The 17300-nt window shown below is 42.8% G+C and overlaps 1 protein-coding gene across 3 annotated transcripts in view; it reads right to left on the bottom strand.

Annotated features, from left to right (window-relative positions):
• The window catches only part of OXNAD1 (oxidoreductase NAD binding domain containing 1), a 52908-nt gene that overhangs the window by 3729 nt on the left and 31879 nt on the right, over positions 1 to 17300 (bottom strand). For all 3 annotated transcript variants that reach the window (XR_009737971.1, XM_061425186.1, XM_061425192.1), the window contains one exon: positions 9834 to 9975. Coding sequence is in view for 2 of the 3 variants with exons in the window: in XM_061425186.1 (XP_061281170.1) it covers positions 9834 to 9975 (142 nt within the window). In the remaining variant the exon portion in view is untranslated. The remainder of the gene's footprint in view (positions 1 to 9833; positions 9976 to 17300) is intronic.

Genomic DNA, 17300 nt, shown 5'->3' with positions numbered 1-17300 from the left:
TAAAAGACAGAGAGATTACTTTGCCAACAAAGGTCTGTCTAGTCAAGGCTATGGTTTTTCCAGTGGTCATGTATAGATGTGAGATTTGGACTGTGAAGAAAGCTGAGCGCCGAAGAATTGATGCTTTTGAACTATGGTGTTGGAGGAGACTCCTGAGAGTCCCTTGGACTGCAAGGAGATCCAACCAGTCCATCCTAAAGGAGATCAATCCTGGGTGTTCACTGGAAGGACTGACGTTGAAGCTGAAGCTCCAATAGTTTGGCCACCTGATGCAAAGAGCTGACTCATCTGAAAAGATTGAAGAAAGATTGAAGGTGGGAGGAGAAGGGGACGCCAGAGGATGAGATGGTTGGATGGCATCACCAACTTGACGGACATGGGTTTGGGTGGACTCTGGGAGTTGGTGATGGACAGGGAGGCCTGGCGTGCTGTGGTTCATGGGGTTGCAAAGAATCGGACACGACTGGCCCACTGAACTGATGATGTGGTTTTTTTTTTTTTTAATATACCTGATTACATGAACTCTGAATTTCATTTTGGAAATGGAAGGGGGCACTGGATCTGGCAGTGTTGAGAACCCCTAGTTTGGAGAAAAACACGTTGATCTAGGGGTCAGAAGGCTGAATCTTATTCAGAGCCCCTAGGAATCAGCAAGCCCGTGTGCTCCTCAGAGCCTCTGCTGCCACACCTGGAAAATGGGCTCCCACCCCCGTCCTGCTCACGGCCCCTGGGGTGTGGTGGGCATCGCATGACACTGTGGGGAGGCCCCTGGCAGCAAGTGCCACATGGAGGGTGTTCTGGTCATGTGGCTATAACAGAAGAAAAGACGCAGAGGCGCCTGCCTCCTCCTTTCCTGTCACCAAAGGAATCAAGAATCTTATATCAGGGGCATTCCTGATCAAATCAACTGAGTGGACTCCCTCCTAAGGATTCTGAAGGCCAACGCTGAGCACTCACCCAGCACCCTGCTTGACAAGTATGCAGTAAGTACTTTTTGATATGAATTTAATTTGGGGCTCTATCACTCAAAGAGTTAAAATTTAGAAATCTAAGAAAAAATGAAAATTCTTTGAATTCACAAATAATTTGGTCAAGAGCTGCTAAATGAATGGAAATCCTCTCTGAGTGGGGGGTGGGGGGTGGGGGTGGTAACTGAACTTAACTATTCTTAACTATTAAACCTAGATAGCATATTAAAAAGCAGAGATATTACTTTGCCAACAAAGGTCCGTCTAGTCAAGGCTATGGTTTTTCCAGGGGTCATGTATGGATGTGAGAGTTGGACTGTGAAGAAAGCTGAGTGCCGAAGAATTGATGCTTTTGAACTGTGGTGTTGGAGGAGACTCTTGAGAGTCCTTTGGACTGCAAGGAGATCCAACCAGTCCATCCTAAAGGAGATCAGTCCTGAGTGTTCATTGGAAGGACTGATGCTGAAGCTCAAACCCCAATACTTTGGCCACCTCATGCAAAGAGTTGACTCATTGGAAAAGACCCTGATGCCGGGAGGGATTGGGGGCAGGAGGAGAAGGGGACAACAGAGGATGAGATGGCCGGATGGCATCACCGACTCGATGGACATGAGTTTGAGTGAACTCTGGGAGTTGGTGATGGACAGGGAGGCCTGGTGTGCTGCAATTCATGGGGTCGCAAAGTCGGACACGATTGAGCGACTGAACCGAACTGAACTATTTTAAATATATAGGAGATTTTTACATGAAGGATGGTATATGAGTTTTCATTTTTGACATAAGAAATTAGCAGCAAGGGCACATTCCATTAGGAATAACTAAAACCCAGGAACTGCAACACTGGCTACCAGGTGCTTTTAAAATGCTCCTTCCCTACAAGTCTCGAAAACAGAAATCTGCAGAGGCTTGACCTAATGACAACAGTGGAGTTCATCCCTGTCTAACCCCCTCCCCTTCTTGCTTGCCTATATATTTCTCTCTTTATCTGTAAAAATCGAAGAGTAAAAGAGGCTAAGAAATGGGAGAGAAGACATTTTATCCAATGGTCACCTTCAGCGTGTTTAGTGATGACAACAAGCAAAGCCTTTAGGTTATTGTTTTTAGAAACCAGAGTATTTTCAACTCTAAAGTTGGCAAGAAAATGTGCCCCAGGGAAAGATAATACTCAAGAAGCCTGTTGTCTCTTTAGTGACAAGATGATCTTCAGGAGATCTATCTCCTAATTTGCTAGCATCTGCAAAGAATCAAAAGCCATCTTTGTCTTTTGTTGATCAATAAAAACCGCCAGGGTAGCAGGAACACGAGGCTTAAAAGTACTGTCGAGTATAAAACACAAGCACGTAAAGGGACATTACCTCCAATTACACGGCAATGTATCTACTTTGGGTATAGATTTTCTACTTGTGAAATAAACAACTTTTTCACAGCAACTGGAGCCCAGCACACAATAGCTGTCTAGAACCCTTTACCCTGCCAGGAGCTTGAGCCAAAGTAGATACAATAAAGGAAGACGTTTATGGCGCTTTATTCCACGTCCCAGCAGAGCAGCCTGCTGCCACCCAGACACTCACGTGCCACTATTGTCCACTCTGATAGCTTAATAAAGACAAATCCTCAGGAGGAAAACAGCCACGTGAGAACAGTTCCAAGAAAAACCTGACTTCATAAAGGCTGCCTGCAACTCCCACTGGGCAGAGTGCAGCAGGCACCACGATTAGGACGTGCATTCAAGCAACGCCACTCGGAGATTTTCTACAGCCTCTTAGAATAAATTCCTTCATTGAAACATCAATGAGCCATGAAACCAAACAGGGAGCTATGGACCAGGACCAGGTCCAGGTCATGTGGGTGGCCGACGGCCGGAGGCAGCGCGTGGCACTGCGGGCCGGGGTGGCTGAGCTCCTTTTATCAGAGCTCGGGGCACAGGGCGCCCCTGCCACTCCCGCCCCCAGGGCGTGTGTTATCAGTTCAGGATACATTCTGGAGATAGAAGTAGGGGAAAATCCACAGAGAATCTAAAAAGGAACGAGGCAGCCAAGACCACACCAAATGAAGGACACAGAAGGTCGCAGGGAACACATGTGACAAGAGGCACTTCCCATGGAAACGCTGAGGCAAGCAGCTGGAGACGTGCCTAAACTGACACAGTGTGCGTGTGAGCCTAAGAGTATGTTTTTATGCTGCTGTAGGTTTAGAGATCTTTTAGTTTTTAAAATTATCTTCCAGTAACAGTTTTGTTTTACTTTTTGTTACAGTTTGATGAATTTTAACACAAACATAGAGAAGTGCAACTACCACCAAAACCAAGATACTGAACAGTCCCGCTAGCACCCCCAAACTCCACTTTGCCATCTATCCCTTTCTGCTCCCACCCTTCCCCGCTCTACCCCATCAAGCACTGGTCTGTTTTTATTGCTGTGTTTCTGTCTTCCAGACTGTAGCACAAATGAGACTGGCTTCTTTCACGCAACACAGCACCCCTGAGAGTCACCTACGTTGGATTGTGCATCAGCAGCCGATCTGTTTTTACTGCTGAATAACAAATACAGGCAGACCTGGGAAACACTGCAGATCCGGCTCCAGACCACTGCCATGAAGCACCGAAATCAAGAGTGCCTGCCTGTGCACGTTCAGGCATGTCGCACTCCTTGCGACCCCATGCACTGTAGCCCGCCAGGCTCCCCTGTCCATGGAATTTTCCCAGCGAGAATACTGGAGTGGGTTACCATTCCCGTCTCCACGGGATCTTCCTGACTCAGGGATCAAAGCTGCTTCCCCTGCACTGGCAGCAGGTTCTGTATCACTGGGCCACGTGCTGGAGCACAGCTACTGCTCGCTTTCCCAGTGAGTATAAGTTATGCTTACACTATACTTCAGTCTTTGAAGTGTGCAATAGCATTATGTCTTAAAAAAATGCACATACCTTAATTGAAAAATACTTTATACTATTAACACTAAGCTACAGCAATCAAAACAGTTTTGTACTGGCATAGACAGACAGATCAAAGGAAAAGGTCAGTAAGCCCCGAAATAAATCCACACTTATAGCCAATTAATCGATGACAGAGGAGGCAAAAATACACAGTGGAGAAAGGACAGTCTCTTGACTAAAGTGGTGCTGGCAAGACTGGACAGCTGTATGTAAAATAATGAAATAAGAATGTTCTCTAACACCGTCCAGAAAAATAAAACCTCAAAATGGATTAAATACCTAAATGTTAAGACCAGATACTATAAAACTAGAGGAAAATATAGGCTACTCTCCGACAGAAATCAGAGCAATATTTTCTTGGATCTATCTCCTGGAGTAATGGAAACAAAAAAACAAAAATAAAAGAATGGGACCTAATTAAACGCTTTCCTTTGCATAGCAAAGGAAAACATAAACAAAAAGACTACAGGAAAATATTTGCAAATGCTGCTACCAACAAGGGTTAATTTCCAAAATATACAAACAGCTCATACAGCTTAATATAAAAAGGAAAAAAAAAATTAAAACATGGGCAGAAGACCTAAACAGACATTTCTCCAAAGAAGACATACAAATGGCCAACAGGCACATGAAAAGATGCTCTATATCACTAATTACTGGAGAAATGCAAATCAAAAAACTACAATGAGGAACCACCTCACCTCACTCCCGTCAGAATGACCATCATCAGAAAGTCTACAAATAAGAAATACTAAGAGGGTGTTGGTAGGAATATAAACTGACACAGTCACTATGGAGAACAGTATGGAAGGTCCTTAAAAACTAAGACTAGAGCTCCCATTTGACCCTGCAATCCCAGTCCTGGGCATATCTAGAGAAAACTAATTTGGAAAGATACAGGCACCACTATGTTCACAGCAGCAGTATTCAGTCGCCAAGACACGGGAACAGCCTAGCTGTCCATCAACAGATGAAAGGATAAAGAAAAGCCACCACACAAATGCAACGGGCTAGTAGTAGTAGCAGTGCAGTTGCTCAGTCGTGTCCGACTCTTTGCGACCCCATGAACCACAGCACACCAGGCCTCCCTGTCCATCACCAACTCCTGGAGTTCACTCAGACTCACGTCCATCGAGTCAGTGATGCCATCCAGCCATCTCATCCTCTGTCGTCCGTCCCCTTCTCCTCCTGCCCCTATTCCCTCCCAGCATCAGAGTCTTTTCCAATGAGTCAACACTTCGCATGAGGTGGCCAAAGTACTGGAGTTTCAGCTTTAGCATCATTCCCTCCAAAGAAATCCCAGGGCTGATCTTCAGAATGGACTGGTTGGATCTCCTTGCAGTCCAAGGGACTTTGAAGAGTCTTCTCCAACACCACAGTTCAAAAGCATCAATTCTTCAGCACTCAGCCTTCTTCACAGTCCAACTTTCACATCCATACATGACCACAGGAAAAACCATAGCCTTGACTAGATGAACCTTTGTTGGCAAAGTAATGTCTTTGCTTTTCAATATGCTGTCTAGGTTGGTCATAACTTCCCTTCCAAGGAGTAAGCGTCTTTTAATTTCATGGCTGCAGTCACCCTCTGCAGTGATTCTGGAGCCCAAAACATAAAGTCTGACACTGTTTCCACTGTTTCCCCATCTATTTCCAATGAAGTGATGGGACCAGATGCCACCATCTTCGTTTTCTGAATGTTGAGCTTTAAGCCAACTTTTTCACTCTCCTCTTTCACTTTCATCAAGAGGCTTTTTAGTTCCTCTTCACTTTCTGCCATAAGGGTGGTATCCCCTGCATATCCGAGGTTATTGATATTTCTCCCGGCAATCTTGATTCCACCTTATGCTTCTTCCAGCCCAGCATTTCTCATGATGTACTCTGCACAGAAGTTAAATAAGCAGGGTGACAATATACAGCCTTGACGTACTCCTTTTCCTATTTGGAACCAGTCTGTTGTTCCATGTCCAGTTCTAACTGTTGCTTCCTGACCTGCATACAGATTTCTCAAGAGGCAGGTCAGGTGGTCTGGTATGCCCATCTCTTTCAGAATTTTCCACAGTTTATTGTGATCCACACAGTCAAAGGCTTTGGCATAGTCAATAAAGCAGAAGTAGATGTTTTTCTGGAACTCTCTTGCTTTTTCAATGATCCAGCAGATGTTGGCAATTTGATCTCTGGCTCCTTTGTCTTTTCTAAAATCAGCTTGAACATCAGGAAGTTCATGGTTCACGTATTGCTAAAGCCTGGCTTGGAGAATTTTGAGCATTACTTTACTAGCGTGTGAGATGTGTGCAATTGTGCGGTAGTTTGAGCATTCTTTGGCATTGCCTTTCTTTGGGATTGGAATGAAAACTGACCTTTTCCAGTCCTGTGGCCACTGCTCAGTTTTCCAAATTTGCTGGCATATTGAGTGTAGCACTTTCACAGCATCATCTTTCAGGATTTGGAATAGCTCAACTGGAATTCCATCACCTCCACTAGCTTTGTTTGTAGCGATGCTTTCTAAGGCCCACTTGACTTCACATTCCAGGATGTCTGGCTCTAGGTCAGTGATCAATCACATCATCGTAATTATCTGGGTCGTGAAGATCTTTTTTGTACAGTTCTTCTGTGTATTCCTGCCACCTCTTCTTTATATCTTTTGCTTCTGTTAGGTCCATACCATTTCTGTCCTTTATCGAGCCCATCTTTGCATGAAATGTTCCTTTGGTATCTCTAATTTTCTTGAAGAGATCTCTAGTCTTTCCCATTCTGTTGTTTTCCTCTATTTCTTTGCATTGGTCGCTGAGGAAGGCTTTCTTATCTCTTCTTGCTATTCTTTGGAACTCTGCATTCAGATGCTTATATCTTTCCTTTTCTCCTCAGCCACAAAAATGAATGAAATAATGCCACGTGAAGCTACATGGATGGACCTGGAGATCGTCATATTAAGCGAAGTAAGTCAGAGAGAGAAACACAAATATCATATATCACATATGAAGTCTAAAAGATGATACAAAAAATGTATTTACAAAACATTTCTGTGAGAAACAGACTCACAGACATACAAAACAAACTTATGGTTACCAAAGGGGAAAGCAGGGGAGAGAGAAATGCAGAGTGTGGGATTACATCCATGCGCTACTACAATTAAGACAGTAAACAACAAGGACCCACTGCACAGCAGAGAACTGCATTCAGTGCCTGTAAGCGCCTAGAAGAGAAAGGGATCTGAGAAAGAACGCACACGCACTTGTGAACAGCTGAGTCACTGCTGTGCATCTGAAACTAATACAATGTTGTAAATTACACTAATAAAAAAATTGCTTCATAGAAAACCTTTATTGCTTAAAAAAAAATGCTAACAAACATCTAACAGCGCAGGGTTGCCACAAATTCAATTATCAGTTCAGTTCAGTCGCTCAGTTGTGTCTGACTCTCTGTAACCCCATGAACCGCAGCACGCCAGGCCTCCCTGCCCATCGCCAACTCCCGGAGTCCATCCAAACTCATGTCCATTGAGTCAGTGATGCCATCCAGCTGCCTCATCCTCTGGCGTCCCCAAGAACACAATTGCCCATAAAGTGTAGTAAAGTGGAACACAGCACAGCAAGGTCTGCCTGGGTGCTGTCTGAATGCATCGCAGCTCCTTCACCCATTCGCCTGCTGAGGGACGTTTGCATTGTTTCCAGGCTTTGAGGACTATGAATAGAACCCCTGTGAAGATTCACGTTCAGATTTCTGTATGAACAATTCTTTTGTTTCTCTAGAATGAATACCCAGGAATCACACCGCTAGGTATTCCGTCAAGTGTGTGTTGGTTTCACATGAAACTGCAGAAGTGTTTTCCAGGACAGCTGTAGCCCTTGCACTCCCGCTGACACTACAAGCAACATGAGAGTTCCAGTTGCTCCACGTCACTGGCATCACTTGCCATGGTCGACACTTTAAATCTCAGACATTCTAACAGGTCTGCAGACGTAGCCCACTAGGTATGGTTTTAACCTGCATTTCCCTAATGATGAATGATGTGGACTGTCATTTCACTGCTTACTTGTCATTCTAATATCCTTTTTAGGCAAGTGTTCAATCCTTTGTCCATTTAAAAATTAGGTTTGTTTTCTTTTTGCTGCCTTTTGAGTTCTTTATACATTCTGGATACAGGTCCTTTGTTGGATATCTAATTTGCAAGCGCTTTCTCCTAGGCTGTGGCTTGTTTTTTTAACTTCTGTTAATAGTGTATTTTGCAGAAAAAAAAGGTTTAGTTTTGATTAAATTCGATATATAAATCTTTCCTTTTATGGATCTTGCTTTCTGTGTCATGTCTAAAAACTATCTGCCTGCCCTGCTGTTCAGAATATTTCCTATGTCTTCTAAAACCTTATAGTTTTACATTTTAGACATTATACCTACAACATATTTTAATTTTGAATATAAAGTGTGAGATCTAGGTCAGAGTTCTGTTTTATTTTTGCATATGGACAGACAACTACTCAGCACTGTTTGCTGAAAACGTCACTGCTTCTCCGTTGACTTTCTTTAGCACCTTTGTCAAAGTTCAAAAGGCTGTATGTGTCAGTCTATTTCTGAACGCTTTAATTTGTCCCTTTGATCTGTATGCCTACTCCTTCACCAATACTACACTGTATTGATTATTGTAGCCTTATTTTAATCTTGAATTTGAGCAATATGATTCCTCACACTTTAGGCTTCTTTTTCAAAACTGCTTTTGCCATCTTAGTTTCTCCTCCATATAAATTTCAAAATCAGTTTGTCTTATCTACAATATTTGCAATCAGCACACTCTGTTTTGTGATCCCAGGTAGCCCATGGTAAAGAATCCTCCTGCTGATGCAGGATATCCAGGTTCAGTCCCTGGGTCAGGAACATCCCCTGGAGGTGGAAATGGCAAACTACTCCAGTACTCTTGCCTAGAAAATCCCGTGGACAGGGGAGCCTGGTGGGTGGGCTACAGTCCATAGAGTCGCACAGAGTCAGACAAGATTTAAGGACTGAGCAGGCACGCACCCATTCTCCTTTCTGGTAAAGAGGAGAAGAAAGTGCCTGGGATGGGATGGAGATTGTTGGTAAATAAAGAAGGCACAGTCTAGTAATGAAGGGGATGGCAGTAAAAAAAAAAAAAAAAAAGACAAGGATCAGGAATCAAGAAGACAAATCTTTTCTGAGCTCACTCTTTGTTATCAGAATTCTAGTAGGTAGTGAGGAGCAGCATAGGGCTGTGCTGAGTCCCACAGTGAACCATGAGTCATTAGCGGCAAATGTGGACTCCGTCTCAGACTCAAGAGTGAAGAGCTTTCCAGAGACTGAAATAGAGAGGCAACCGCCCCACGGGTTTAGCAGTGCTCAGGTCTGGGCAGGAAAAGTATGTGATCAGAGACTGTTTCCCCCCCCACATAATGAGAGAACAGTAGCTTAGTTCCCTTCATTTAGGATAGCGAGGATGAAATAATCTGATTAATAGAATTACCACTGACAAGACACCCAGAGAGCCAATTTTCAAAAACTCATGGATAAAGTAAAATGCCTTAATTCTGTAGTAGGATTCACCTGAGTACTGTCTGCTGACCCAGAAGGGATCTCCCGGCCCCAGGGCACCCTTGCATCACCCTTAGTGCATCAGAATGATTCTGCTTCCTGGGGACCTCCTTGGTGGCCCCGGTTTAAGACCCCACCAGCCACTGCGTGCGGTGCAGGTTCTGTCCCTGGTTGGGGAGCTAGGACCCCACAAGCCACGTGGCACAGCCAAAAAGTAAAAACAAACAAACATGCTGCTCCTCTACCCCTTCTGGGATCTGAGTTCTGGGCAGAAGGCGGCTCTCTGTGGGCGTGTGCCCTGTGCACCCAAGCCTAGGTTCCTTACGTGGATTAAGTGAGCTGAATTTTGTGAGAGACAGAGAGCCCAGGTCTCCAAGTTTAAACAGAGGTTTGCTCACCTGATTGTGGATCCAGAGAGCAGGAGGGTGGTTTGCATGTTTCACTGCCAGTTCTATCATTCTCTCCTGTTCCAGCAGCCTAGGGCTGGAGCATATTGAGAACCCACCAACCACAGAGACTCCTGGGATAAAAAAGTCAACCCTAAAAGGAAAGGCAAATAAATTGACTACTGTTAATGCAATTTTTAAAGTGCAAGGTAAATACAAACTTTTGGCTAGAATGACTAAGAAAAAAGGAGAAAAAATATAATTACTAAAATCAAGAATGAAAGATGGGACATTATCACCAACTTCACCAAAAAAAAATTTTTTTTAAATTATAAAGGAATTCTATGAATAACTATAAGACACAAAACTGGCTAACTCAGATGAAATGGATGCATTCCTAGAAAAACACGAACTACCAAACTGGACTCTAGAAGAATCAGAAAATCTGAACAGATCCATAATAAATGGACTGAATTAGTATAATTTAAAAATTTCCCACAAGGGTAAGTCCAGACGGCAGCAGAGGTGAACTCTGAAGAAGCTGAAGAAACATCTGAAGAAGAATTAATGCTTATCTTTCACACATACTTCCCCCCAAAACAGAAAAAAACACTTTCCACTTCACTCTACCATGTCAATATTATTCTAATACTAAAGCCAGACAAAGATACCACTAAACTACAGATCAACATCCCTTATGAATACAGATGCAAAATTCTCAGGAATATTGATTCAACATATGAAAATCATCAATGAATTAAACCACTTAACACAATAAAGGACAAAATCCATGTGATCATCTCAACAGATGCAAAAATGGCATCTGACAAAATCCAACACCCTTACATAATAAATATACTCAACAAACCAGGAATAAATGGTAATTTCCTCAGCCTGATAAAGACAACTACAAAATATCTAATCATCAGATCAGATCAGATCAGTTGCTCAGTCGTGTCCGACTCCTGCCTCCCTGTCCATCACCACCTCCAGGAGGTCACTGAGACTCACGTCCATCGAGTCAGTGATGCCATCCAGCCATCTCATCCTCTGTCATCCCCTTCTCCTCCTGCCCCCAATCCCTCCCAGCATCAGAGTCTTTTCCAATGAGTCAACTCTTCGCATGAGATGGCCAAAGTACTGGAGTTTCAGCTTTAACATCATTCCTTCCAAAGAAATCCCAGGGCTGATGTCCTTCAGAATGGACTGGTTGGATCTCCTTGCAGTCCAAGGGACTCTCAAGAGTCTTCTCCAACACCACAGTTCAAAAGCATCAATTCTTCAGCGCTCAGCCTTCTTCACAGTCCAACTCTCACATCCATACATGACCACAGGAAAAACCACAGCCTTGACTAGATGAACCTTTGTTGGCAAAGTAATGTCTCTGCTTTTGAATATGCTGTCTAGGTTGATCATAACTTTCCTTCCAAGGAGTAAGCGTCTTTTAATTTCACGGCTGCAGTCACCATCTGCAGTGATTTTGGAGCCCAGGAAAAACAAAATCTGACACTGTTTCCACTGTTTCCCTATCCATTCCCCATGAAGTGGTGGGACCGGATGCCATGATCTTCGTTTTCTGAATGTTGAGCTTTAAGCCAACTTTTTCACTCTCTACTTTCATCAAGAGGCTTTTTAGTTCCTCTTCACTTTCTGCCATAAGGGTGGTGTCACCTGCATATTTGAGGTTATTGATATTTCTCCCGGCAATCTTGATTCCAACTTGTGTTTCTTCCAGTCCAGCATTTCTCATGATGTACTCTGCTGCTGCTAAGCCGCTAAGTCACTTAAGTTGTGTCTGACTCTATGTGACCCCATAGATGGCATATAAGTTAAATAAACAGGGTGACAATATACACCCTTGACGAACTCCTTTTCCTATTTGGAACCAGTCTGTTGTTCCATGTCCAGTTCTAACTGTTGCTTCCTGACCTGCATACAAATTTCTCAAGAGGCAGATCAGGTGTTCTGGTATTCCCATCTCTTTCAGAATTTTCCACAGTTTATTGTGATCCACACAGTCAAAGGCTTTGGCATAGTCAATAAAGCAGAAATAGATGTTTTTCTGGAATTCTCTTGCTTTTTCGATGATCCAGCAGATGTTGGCAATTTGATCTCTGGCTCCTCTGCCTTTTCTAAAATCAGCTTGAACATCAGGAAGTTCACGGTTCACATATTGCTAAAGCCTGGCTTGGAGAATTTTGAGCCTTACTTTACTAGCGTGTGAGATGAGTGCAACTGTGCGGTAGTTTGAGCATTCTTTGGCATTGCCTTTCTTTGGGATTGGAATGAAAACTGACCTTTTCCAGTCCTGTGGCCAATGCTGAGTTTTCCAAATTTGCTGGTATATTGAGTGTAGCACTTTCACAGCATCATCTTTCAGGATTTGGAATAGCTCAACTGGAATTCCATCACCTCCACTAGCTTTGTTCGTAGTGATGCTTTCTAAGGCCCACTTGACTTCACATTCCAGGATGTCTGGCTCTAGGTCAGTGATCACACTATCGTGATTATCTGGGTCATGAAGATCTTTTTTGTACAGTTCTTCTGTGTATTCCTGCCACCTCTTCTTAATATCTTCTGCTTCTGTTAGGTTCATCCCATTTCTGACCTTTATCGAGCCCATCTTTGCATGAAATGTTCCTTTGGTATCTCTGATTTTCTTGAAGAGATCCCTAGTCTTTCCCATTCTGTTGTTTTCCTCTATTTCTTTGCACTGATCGCTGAGGAAGGCTTTCTTATCTCTTCTTGCTATTCTTTGGAACTCTGCGTTCAGATACTTTTCTCCTTTGCTTTTCGCTTCTCTTCTTTTCACAGCTATTTGTAAGGCCTCCCCAGACAGCTGTTTTGCTTTTTTGCATTTCTTTTCCATGGGGATGGTCTTGATCCCTGTCTCCTGTACAATGTCACGAACCTCCTTCCATAGTTCATCAGGCACTCTATCTATCAGATCTAGGCCCTTAAATCTATTTCTCACTTCCACTGTATAATCATAAGGAATTTGATTTAGGTCATACCTGAATGGTCTAGTGGTTTTCCCTACTTTCTTCAATTTCAGTCTGAATTTGGCAATAAGGAGTTCATGGTCTGAGCCACAGTCAGCTCCTGGTCTTGTTTTTGCTGACTGTATAGAGCTTCTCCATCTTTGGCTGCAAAGAATATAATCAATCTGATTTCGGTGTTGACCATCTGGTGATGTCCATGTACAGAGTCTTCTCTTGTGTTGTTGGAAGAGGGTGTTTGTTATGACCAGTGCATTTTCTTCGCTAAACTCTATCAGTCTTTGCCCTGCTTCATTCCGTATTCCAAAGCCAAATTTACCTGTTACTCCAGGTGTTTCTTGACTTCCTACTTTTGCATTCCAGTCCCCTATAATGAAAAGGACATCTTTTTTGGGTGTTAGTTCTAAAAGGTCTTGCAGGTCTTCATAGAATCGTTCAACTTCAGCTTCTTCAGCATTACTGGTTGGAGCATAGACTTGGATTACTATGATATTGAATGGTTTGCCTTGGAAATGAACAGAGATCATTCTGTCGTTTTTGAGATTGCATCCAAGTACTGCATTTCGGACTCTCTTGTTGACCATGATGGCCACTCCATTTCTTCCCTGAAAGGCTGAAAATTCCCCACCTGAGAAGAGAAACAAGGCAAAGATGTCTGCTCTGACCAATTCTACTCAACTCTGTACCAGACATTCTAGCCAAGGCAATTAAGCAAGAAAATGAAATAAGAGGCATCCAGATTGAAGAGAAAGAAGTTGCAGATGACATAACATTATATATAGAAAATCCTAACGAATTTACTATAAATATAGGAGAACTAATAAACAACTTCAAATAAAGTTGCAGAATATAAAATTAATAATAAAAACCAACTGTATTTCTACCCACTAGCAATGAACAATCTAAATGTGAAATTAAGAAAAAGTCCTATTTATAATAAAGTAATAAAATAATTGGGAATAAACTTCACAAAAGAAGTGTAAGACTTATACATTAAAAACTACATTAAAAAAAATCAAAGAGATCTAAATAAACAGAAAGATCTAAATAAACAGAAAGGCTTCTTATATTCATGGACTGGAAGACTTAATATTAAGATGGCAATAGTTCCCAAATTGATCTACAGATTTACTACAATACCTATCAAACCCTAGCTGGTCTCTTTGATAAGTTGATCATAAAACTGATATGAAATTCAAGGAGCCTAGAATCATCAGAATAATCTTTAAAAAGAAGAATAAATTTGGAGGATTCACACCTTCTGATTTCAAGATTGCTTTAAATCACAGTAATGATGACACTGTGGTACTGGTGTTGGGACAGGTAGGTGTCAATGGCAAAAGACTGAGAATCAAAACACAAACTTCGTTTTACGGTCAACTGATTTTCAACAAGACTACCAGCACAATTTAACGCAAAAGAAGAGTCTTTTCAGTAAGTGGTGATGGTTTTATAATAATCTATAAAGGAAACAGACTCTGAAAAAGAATAAGCACACACACGCATATGCCTGAATCACTTTGCTGTACACCAGAAACTAATACAACACTGAAAATCAACTATACTTCAATTAAAGAAAAAAGTGCTAGGACAAGTGAATAGTAACTGGAAAAGAATAAGGGTGGACCCCGACCTCGTACCATATACAAACATTAACTCTGGTTAGATCACAGACCTAAATATAAACAGTAAAGTTACAAACTCAGACTTACACAGGAGTAAGTCTTCATGGCCCAGCTACTTAGAAATGACACTAAAACACAAAGGTCACAGAAAAACTGGAGAAACTAGACTGCGTAAGATGAAAAATTTTGTGCCACACACTTATGTGTCGTACACACCATCCAGACAGTTAAAAGATGACCCTTGGAATGGGAGAAAATATTTTTGAATCATGTATCTAACGAGTAATTTGTACACAGAATATAGTAATAAAAAGAAAATTCAAAACATGGGTAAAGGGGGCTTCCCTGGTGGCTCCGTGGAAAAGGACCTGGTCTGGGAAGACCCCACAGGCCAAGGAGCAACTAAGCCTGTGTGTCACAACTCTGGGCCTGTGCTCTAGGGCCTGGGAGCCACAGCTCCTGAGCCCACACACCCTGGAGCCTGCGCTCCACAGCAAGAGAAGCCCCAGCAATGAGAAACGCACGCACCACACCTGGGAGCTCCTGCTCCCCAAAACTAGAGAGAAGTCCACACAGCAACAAAGACCCAGCACAGACAAATGAATAAATAAGTAAAATCACATTTCACAAGTGGGCAAAGGATTCGTACAAACATTTCTCCAAAGATGATACATAAATGGATAATAAGTACACGAAAAAATGCTCAACCTCATTTGTCATTCAGTTCAGTTCAGTTCAGTCGCTCAATTGTGTCCGACTCTTTTCGACTCCATGAATCGCAGCACGCCAGGCCTCCCTGTCTATCACCAACTCCCGGAATTCACCCAGACTCACGTCCATCGAGTCAGTGATGCCATCCAGCCACCTCATCCTCTGTCGTCCCCTTCTCCTCCTGCCCGGAATCCCTCCCAGCATCAGTCTTTTCCAATGAGTCAACTCTTCCCATGAGGTGGCCAAAGTACTGGAGCTTCAGCTTCAGCATCATTCCTTCCAAAGAAATCTCAGGGCTGATCTCCTTCAGAATGGACTGGTTGGATCTCCTTGCAGTCCAAGAGATTCTCAAGAGTCTTCTCCAACACCACAGTTCAAAAGCATCAATCCTTCGCGCTTAGCCTTCTTCACAGTCCAACTCTCACATCCATACATGACCACTGGAAACAGTGTCAGACTTTATTTTTTTGGGCTCCAAAATCACTGCAGATGGTGACTGCAGCCATGAAATTAAAAGACGCTTACTCCTTGGAAGGAAAGTTATGATCAACCTAGATAGCATATTGAAAAGCAGAGACATCACTTTGCCAACAAAGGTCCGTCTAGTCATATGTCATTAGGGAAATGCAAATCAAAATCACAATGAGCCATTAATGAATGTCACACTCACCTGGACAGATGGCTGATCAAAAAGACAATGGCAAGTGTCAGGATCTGGAGAAACTGGAACCTTTGTACATTGCTGATGGGAATGTAACATGGCCTTGCTACTTTAAAGAACAATTTGGCAGTGCCTGAAAATGTTAAGATGTGACCAGCAATTCTACTCTGAGGTATATACTAAAGAAAAAAGAAAATATATATCCACTTAAAAATATGCACACGAATGTTCATAGCAGCATTACTGATAACAGCCTAAAAGCTCCAAAACAAGCTAAATGTTCACCAATTGATGAATACGTAAACAAAGGCGGTACATTCACAGGATGGAATGAAGTACTGAAACATGCCACACTCAGATGAGCAGCGGAACTGCGTTAAGTGAAAGAAGTGACGTTGCTCAGTCGTGTCCAACTCTTGTACCCCATGGACTGTAGCCTGCCAGGCTCCTCTGTCCATGGCATTTTCCAGGCAAGAGTACTGGAGTGGGTTGCCATTTCCTTCTCCAGGAGATCTTCCTGACCCACAAACTGAATCCAGGTCTCCCGCATTGTAGACAGAGGCTTTACCGTCTGGGCCACCAGGGAAGTCAAAGAACTGAAAGAAGTGAAGGAAACTAGTCACAAAAAAAGACCACATACTACATAATTTCATTGACACAAAATGTCCAGAATAGGAAAATCCATAAAAGACAGGAACTAGAACAGTGGGTGCCTAAGGGTGAGGATGTGAAGTGAATGATATTCAGGGCAGAGTTTCCTTCTGGGATGATGAGAATATTCTGAAAGTTGACTGGCTGATCACCGTACAATTCTAGAATATATTGTGAATTCAATTCTGTGAATATACTAGAAATCATTGAACTGTACCCTTTGAATGGGTGAATTTTATGATACGTTTATCTTGATAAAAAGAGTTTCCTGAATGTGAAAAAGAAATCAACAAAAACTCTCTTGCTGGCCTTTGACCACCTACACTGAATAGGCTGGCGCGGCCTCCTAAACCCTGACAGTCTCATGTCGCCTTCTTCGCTCCGAAGCGCGCTCCTAGAGTGGACAACTCTTGTGAGTTTCAAGCCATCAACAACTGCAAGCCACATACTTTTTTGGGGTGAGAGTTCTAGAAAATGCAATAAATCTAGTCACATACCAAGGCAAGAGAAATTTACTACAAACCGAGACCACAGAAAATTCCCATCCCCGTGTCCAGGAAACTCATCTATCCATAGAGCTGTTCCTCAGCCATCGAAGAAGGACAGACAGTATAATTTAAAAAGGCAACAGTCATCCCCAGTGTCCTCCCCTGATCTGATCTATGGCCTTAGAGGCTGTTCTCTTCTCAACTCTGGCCTTAGGTCCCTGGTCATTTTTCAGTCTTAGAAAACAAGTTCTGGGCAGGAAGGGCTCCAGAAAAGGTCCCCAGGTTATTTCTGCCCGTATTTACTTCCTTCTTTCCCATGAATGATTTCCCTTCCATTTCAGACA

Source organism: Bos javanicus, chromosome 1, assembly GCF_032452875.1.
Source record: "Bos javanicus breed banteng chromosome 1, ARS-OSU_banteng_1.0, whole genome shotgun sequence".
NCBI lineage: Eukaryota > Metazoa > Chordata > Mammalia > Artiodactyla > Bovidae > Bos > Bos javanicus.
The sequence above is the reverse complement of the archived record's forward strand: the minus strand, read 5'-3'. Positions and strand labels throughout refer to the sequence as shown.